The sequence below is a fragment of the Tamandua tetradactyla genome, chromosome 10 (assembly GCF_023851605.1).
Source record: "Tamandua tetradactyla isolate mTamTet1 chromosome 10, mTamTet1.pri, whole genome shotgun sequence".
NCBI lineage: Eukaryota > Metazoa > Chordata > Mammalia > Pilosa > Myrmecophagidae > Tamandua > Tamandua tetradactyla.
Window position 1 is genome coordinate 50,764,945 of NC_135336.1, and position 7,781 is coordinate 50,772,725.

General features: G+C 32.8%; 1 protein-coding gene across 1 annotated transcript; it reads left to right on the forward strand.

Moving 5' to 3' along the window:
• Window positions 1–3,784: 3,784 nt before the first annotated feature.
• Window positions 3,785–6,323, forward strand: LOC143647911 (olfactory receptor 5K1-like). Its single transcript, XM_077117595.1, has 2 exons — window positions 3,785–4,703; window positions 6,298–6,323. The coding sequence occupies exons 1-2, from the start codon at window positions 3,785–3,787 to the stop codon at window positions 6,321–6,323; spliced, it is 945 nt and encodes a 314-aa protein (XP_076973710.1).
• The last annotated feature ends 1,458 nt before the right edge of the window (window positions 6,324–7,781 follow it).

A 7,781-nucleotide genomic window follows, 5' to 3' on the forward strand; every position in this document is an offset into this window, starting at 1 on the left:
TCAAATTGACTGATCCCCTCATTGTCAGAAAAGGTCTGCACAGCTGACCTCCACTGGGGACCAGGGACCTTAATTGCAGATGGTTTTGCAAAGATTAACACAGTGATCCTATCTTCAAAGGTGGGAACTGAGAGACCTGGCTGTAAGGGCTCTTTCAGTACTATTTAGATAAATAAGTGGGAAATGTGATCTAAACTGCTTGGGAAAGATCCATATGGAAAATTTGAGATCAAGGATAAGTATGATTAGAATGGAAAGACAGGAAAAAAGAGGTGCTTTAGGTGAGGATAAATTCATTGAGTCAAGCATGAAGAAGTGCTTAGAAGAACTGTGGCATGTGGTCAAGTGTCCTGACATGAGCAGAAATAGCAAAGTGATCAATAATTTACATATGGACTTTGGAGTATCTGGAATGATAAAATAAAGGAAATGGATTTGGCTGAATAGTCAAGAAGAAAGATTCTGAAGAGGGGAAATTAGGAATTCATCAATATCACTTTTTCAGTCATTCAACAAATATTTATTGAGCACTACAAAGTTTCAGACACTATCCAAGGTGTTAGGAATACAGGAATAAACAAAACAGATAAAGATACTTCCCTCTAAGTGCTAGTGATGGATTTTATCTACAATAATAACTAGAGAGTATGTTGAGGAATGACTTGATATATGAAGAATGAAATCGGGTAAGAAAGTTAAGGAGAAGCTGGAGTGAACAGAAAAGACAGAAAAATCTCAGCCATTAAGATGGGGGAATAAATAATCACATCAGATTTTATCTAAAGAGGCCTTGGAATGGGGAAAAATTCATTCACAAGGTAAGAATTCAGCAACATTAGCTCAACCCATGACACTTTTTAGACTCCTCTCCACAAAATCCTAGATGTCTTTCCTGAACCATATAAATCCCACTTCCTACATAAGTGGTTTCCCAGCCTAAGGTCTTTTCCTTGCCATTTTAGATTATACATGAAAAATAGTGAACATGAGCACAAAAATGTGAACAGTCTCAGGATCAGTAAAATGCTCAGCAGATACACTTTAGTAAGAGCAACTTCCTTGAAATTCATTGTCTCACAGAATATATTTAATTAATGCACCTTGGTTCATATGATCTAGCAACCAAATCTCTCTGCTGAAATAACATGATGATGATGAAAGATAATCCCTTTAGGACTGGATGGAAAACATTTTTTGTCCTGTACACAACGTAACTATAAGTACTGACCTTTTGGGTCCCCTAGATTTTCATTTTTAATCCCAATTGTTTTAGATGCCAAGGTTTATATCTTGAAATTCTGTAAGTCCTAATACCATCAAGTGGTTAACAACCTGTAACAGAGCACTTCTCTGTGGAATCTAGATAAGAGAGGTATTTTATTTATTTTTGCTTTTATAATAAAATTCAGTGAATATTATTTCTCTAAATTTAACGATCATTTTTCATTGTAGATTTTAACTTTGTAGTTATGCTTCTAATTTTTCTGTCAATTGAAAAATATGGTTACTAGAATAAAGCTGCATACTTCAATGATCATAAGGTAGCATTTCAAAAAATACAGTAAGATCAGAGAGTAATTCTGTTATATATTTCAGACATATATATTGAAAGTTATTTCTAATTTATGTGAATAATTAAATGGTTTCTATTTAACAACTTAAAATAAATAGATTAAATTTTCAGTCAGAGTTTTTATTTTACAGTTTTGATTAGGGAAAGTTAACTAATCTTGGTATAAGACTTTACATGATGACATCTTCAGTCAATATGCCCTTATGTATCACTAATCATATAAGAAGCTAGCCTTTTAAAGCAAAATAAAATTTGTTCTCAAAAGTCCTAAAATGACTTTTCTCTTTTTGTAAGTATTAGGAACCTAAGAGTAAGGCAAGCTTACTATTATACATTAGTATATAAGCTATTATGTGATACTTCAAAAAATCTTATACTTTTCCAAGGAAGCAGAAAATAATAGGAATGAGTCGATTCAGATGAAAGAAAGATACTTAGCTTTAAATATATATATGTTTGAATAATTTCTCATGTAAGCCCTTCTTCAAAGTTAATCTAAATTTCCAGATGCCAAAGGAGTCACTTTACTATCATTGGTAGGATATTGAAAAGATTTTGCTTGTCACAAATTATTAGAGAAGAGCTAGATTTTGAGCCAGTTCTGCCTTTTTCCTGTAGCATCCCATAACTTCTTTCACAGAAGCATACACTTCAGTCATTTTCAAATGTTTACAGACTTATAACGTAAGGCTGCATGAATATACAACAAAAAAGCAATGTAGATTATCCACAAGCAATTCTAGGTTCGGTTAGGTAAATAATAATGGGTTGGAGGTTTATAAAGTGGAGATCAGTGTGACAAGACTATTTATTTAAATTTGTGTTAAGTAGCATGTTATATAAACTACAGCTTAAATAAAGTGTGTAAAATATTTGGAAAAAAACAGCATGAATCATAGAATGGGCAGTCAGTGTCTATGGAACTGATTGTGGTACTGAAGGTGGACAAAGGGTGGACAGAACAAAAAAGCTGGAAGAGCTGCTGGTGAGTGAAGGAAATGAGGTTGGAGGAGGATAAGTTTAGAGAGAATTTAACTTACACCTTAAAGCATTTTATTTTATATTAGGTGTAACAATGATAGATGTATTATAGGAAACAAATGTTGCTTCTGAAATTACTGAAAATTATGGCCACTGAACTGCAATAAAAAATAAATGGAACTGGTAATGATTAAGGGAATATTCCCATAAATAAAAAAATCTAAGAATGGGTAACTCTTTGGAACAAGGTGGACCTCATTAGAACAAGTTAGAAAAGGTACAAGATGGATGTATATAAAATCTCACAACTCAGATGAAAGAAAGATACTTAGCTTTAAAAATATACATGTTTGAATAATTTCTCATGTAAGCCCTTCTTCAAAGTTAATCTGAATTTCCAGATACCAAAGGAGTCACTTTAGTATCATTGGTAGGATACCATTTTAAGGGTATGGACACAAACCTAATCATATTAAGACATCAAGAAGGACCTTAATTTTCATAGAAAGTATTAATTAGAGAAAAATAGTATTTTTTTTACAAATAGACTTAGAAAGTTGGCTCTACCGAAACCAATAGGTTATACAAAGGGCTGATAAAAATGTGAAGATGACATATGTAAATTAAACTTTGAAGATAAAAGTTATTTATGGATAACTTTCCTAGCTTTCCAAAGGGATTTTCTTTCAAGATGAAGAGTCATCCTCTTCATCCTTAGTGATCTTTCTTCATTTCTGAACTATAAATTTATCATACCTAGTTTTCTCTTTTCTACATTCACTCTCAAGAGATGATATATGAAAAATGTTTACTCTGTGAAAAAAAATACATAAGCAGAAAATTTCTTTTAAGTATTTTCTAAGAATCCTCAATACAAGAAAGACATTGATATGGGAACACATAACAGATGCATAGACATATCTAGGCATCCTAGATAGGTAAACAATCTTACAAAACTTCATCCAGTAAGCCTTTACTTCTGTAAAAAGTCTCTCTGTAATTATCAATACATTCTTGTGTATCTTGAACTCAGAATTTGAGGTGTTAGAAGGTAACAATTAGGGAAATAATTTTCCCAAAAGGTTTAAATGCCTGTGTTTGAAAATCAAACTAGAAAGTTTGCAGAGGAGTATGTTGGCCTGTTGGTAATAGAAATATCAAGGGAAAATCAGGCATTTTTAAAATTAGAATCTTATTTCTCCATAATTTCTCTCTACAGAGAGGGTAGAGATGATCAAAGAGAACCACTCCTTGACAACTGAATTTATCCTCATAGGATTTACGGATCGACCAGAATTGAAGCATCTTCTCTTCATCATGTTCTTTGTTATCTACCTGATGACAATGGTGGGAAATCTTGGTTTGGTGGCACTGATCATTATGGAACATTGTCTTCATACACCAATGTACATCTTTCTGGGCAACCTTGCTCTGATGGATTCATGCTGTTCTTGTGCTATTACCCCCAAGATGTTAGAAAACTTCTTTTCAAAAGACAGAATGATTTCTCTCTCTGAATGCATGGCACAATTCTATTTCCTTTGTCTTGCTGAAACTGCAGACTGCTTTCTTTTGGCAGCAATGGCCTATGACCGGTATGCAGCTATATGCAGCCCACTGCAGTACCACACCAGGATGTCAACGAAACTCTGCATTTTGATGACCACAGGGGCCTTCATAGCTGGAAATTTGCATTCCATGATTCATGTAGGGTTTCTGTTTAGGCTAACTTTCTGTAGATCTCACGAGATCAATCACTTTTTTTGTGATATTCTTCCCTTGTATAAACTCTCTTGTGTGGACCCTTTTATCAATCAACTGATAGTCCTTATCTTTTCAGGGTCAATTCAGATCTTCACTATTACCACAGTCCTCATCTCTTATCTCTACATCCTTTTCACTATATTCAGAATGAAATCCATAGAGGGAAGAGGCAAAGCTTTATCTACTTGTGCATCCCACTTTCTTTCTGTCTCAATATTCTATGGATCTCTTCTCTTCATGTACCTTCGACCTAGTACACTTAAAGGAGAAGTGAACGATATAGCCATTGCTGTTTTTTATACTGTAGTAATTCCTTTATTAAATCCTTTTATTTATACTCTTAGAAATAAGGAAGTAGTAAATGTTATGAAAAGAATTATGAACAGGAGAAAAATCTCATAACATTCTAAAACGAATATCATGTTTTGCAGTAAAGTGATTTTAGTATGTTAAAAATGTTGATTTTCAAAGTCAAGGAATATTGAGAAAATGGAAAACAGCCAATTTTATGTAAAATATTAAATGACTTAAATATGATGATACATCAATCAAATAATGAATAAATGAATGATATCAGAAAGGATGGATTCAGCTAAAATGCAGTTCCAAATATAGCATACTAGATTCCATCATGAATACGCTTACTCCTGAGGTCACCATTTCTTCCCAGGGTATTTAGCTACAATTTGCAACATCCAGAAAATACTAGGTATAGAGTCAGTATATAAAAGTAGCATCCATTTAATATTAATGCCATGTTTTTAAAACCTTATGGGATATCTTTCAATCTCAGACCCTGCTTCTCTCTGAGTAGAACCCCTACTTAGGAGCAGAGAGACGGTTAGGGGTGATAGCTTGTAGTCTTCTCATTTGGCTCTGCTAGCATGAACCTATATTCTTTTTCTTTTTTTTAAGTAGGAAAACCATATATTTTTATGAATCCTTCCCTACAGGCAAATAAACATAAAAAATTGTTTTTCATGAGAGCATATTACATGCTGTTGGTAATTTTTCATTAAAATATCACAGATATCTTTCCATATTTAATAGCATCATATTTAATAGCTGTGTCTGATTTCATAGCTTATTTAAACTAAGATTAGAAAATTCTAATACTCATAGTCATAACTTAAAGGTGGAAATCAGATCAGCATTAGATAACAGAGAGTCAGGTTATAAAGAACTGAAAAATATATGTCTGCCACTCAGACTAGTCAAATTCAATAGTTTAATGATCACTGAACAAGCCAAATAAATCAGGACCATCAGTCTGTACTGTATGAGTTAAATGACATCTTATTCCTGGGGCATTTACATTGTTTATACTTTTTCACAATTATGTAGGTATTATAGTCTAAAATATCACTAAATCCTATTGCTTTATATATTTCTTCAGCTATAAACTCTCAATAAAATGTGAAAGTTATTGGTCCATCGGCAAAATTGATTTCTTTGGAGAAGTTCATTTTTCTCTTAATACAAAAATATGTTTTAAGCATAAATTGACTTATATCTGAATTTGTATGATCCAAGGAGAGGCACTCAGACATTGAGCTTAAAAAAATATGTCAGAGATATACAAAGTTTCTGAGGGCAGAAACTGACATTATTCACTTTTACATTCCCAGCACTTAATACAGTGCCTAGTATATAACAACCCTCAGTAAATATTTGACAAAAGAATTAAAATGTTGAATGTTGCATGAATTTAATTATTTAATTATTTAATTTCCCCTAGATTTGAAGAAGAAATTTTTGGCCACAGAACACACTTGGGCTCTACTATTTCAATTTTGCTCTCATGTTTGAAGCAATGTGCTTGGCAGAGAGGTAGAGAGTTATCTATAAGGACAGAAATGAGGAAGGAGGGAGGAAAGGAACATCACTATAGAATTTAAAGCAAACTTTATTAACAAGCCAGACAATATGCAATGGAGAAGGTATAGTCTGAGATAATAATGAATATGGTGAGTTCATATGCTACAATCTATTGAAAAACACTTGATAAATTTATAATATTTTTAAAAAAGTAACAATCCATTTATATGAAATAACTAGAATATGCAAATTAATAGAGACAAAAAGTAGAGTACAATCTACCAGGGGAGGGAAAAAGTAATCAGGAATTAATGCATAATGGGTGGAAGGTTTCTACTTGGAGTGGTAGAAAAGTTTTGGTAAGGATGATGGTGATAGGAGCACAACATTATCAATGTAATTAATGCCACTGAATTGTATGTTTGGAAGTGACTGAGACAGGAAATTATGCATTATATATATTATCACAATTTTAAAAATAAGAGATACTAAAGAAACAATGACAATAAACTGCCATATGATTCTGGATTGACTTAATAATGCAAGAGAAAAAGAACCAAAAAACATTATTAGGAAAAAATGGAATATGCACTGTAAGCTTTATATCAATGTTAAATTTCTTGGACTTAATAACTGTACTTAATTTACATATATGGATATCACTGTTCTTAGGAAATAAACATGGAAGTATCAAGTGTTAAAAGAGGGATATATGCAACCTACTCTCAAATGTTCAAAAGACAAAAGGAAGAAACTAAGGAAGAAAGTCATCTCCAATGGAACTAATCAAAATGAACCTAGGTTTCTCATCAACGATACTACCTATATAGATATTGAAAGACATTGTGGTGGGAGTTGGGAAATTATTTTCAACTTAGAAGTCTACACCTAGACAACCACTGTTAGTCACATATGAGGACTGAACAAAGACATTTTCAGACATCCAACTTCTATGTCCTCAAACTCTTTCTTAACAAGCTACTTGAATCCATGGTCTCAAACTCTCCCACCTTCTCCATGGTTTCATTTTTATAATTATTTCCTTCCTTTTCAACATTATCAATGTTCCCGTCTGAACTGGATCATGCCATTGTCACACAAAACTGATTTTCACATCACCAAATAACATTCATCAAACAAGCAAAATCTCTACACCTCCTGATCCCCAATATTTTCCAGACTATGCACCTCCTTTTTCTGCTATCTTTCACAGCAAAAGTCAAGGGTCATCTATAGTCACCACTTCCATTTGCATCCTTCTGATTGTTCTTAATTTATCCCAATAGTTATTTTTTAAATATTTTTGTTGACAAAACAACATACTAAACACAAACATTCCATACATGGTGTACAATCAGTGGCTCACAATATCACCATGTAGCAGTATATTCATCCTGTGATCATTTTTTAGAACATTTGCATTACTCCAGAAAAAGAAAGAAAAAGAAAAAAGAAAAAACCCATACATACTATATCCCTTACCCCTCTCTCTCACTGACCACTAGTATTTACACCTACCCAATATATTTTAATCTCTGTTCCCCCTACTATTTGTTTATTTTTATTCATATTTTTTACTCATCTGTCCATACCCTAGACAAAGGGAAAATTGACACAAGCTTTTTGCAATCACACAGTCATATTA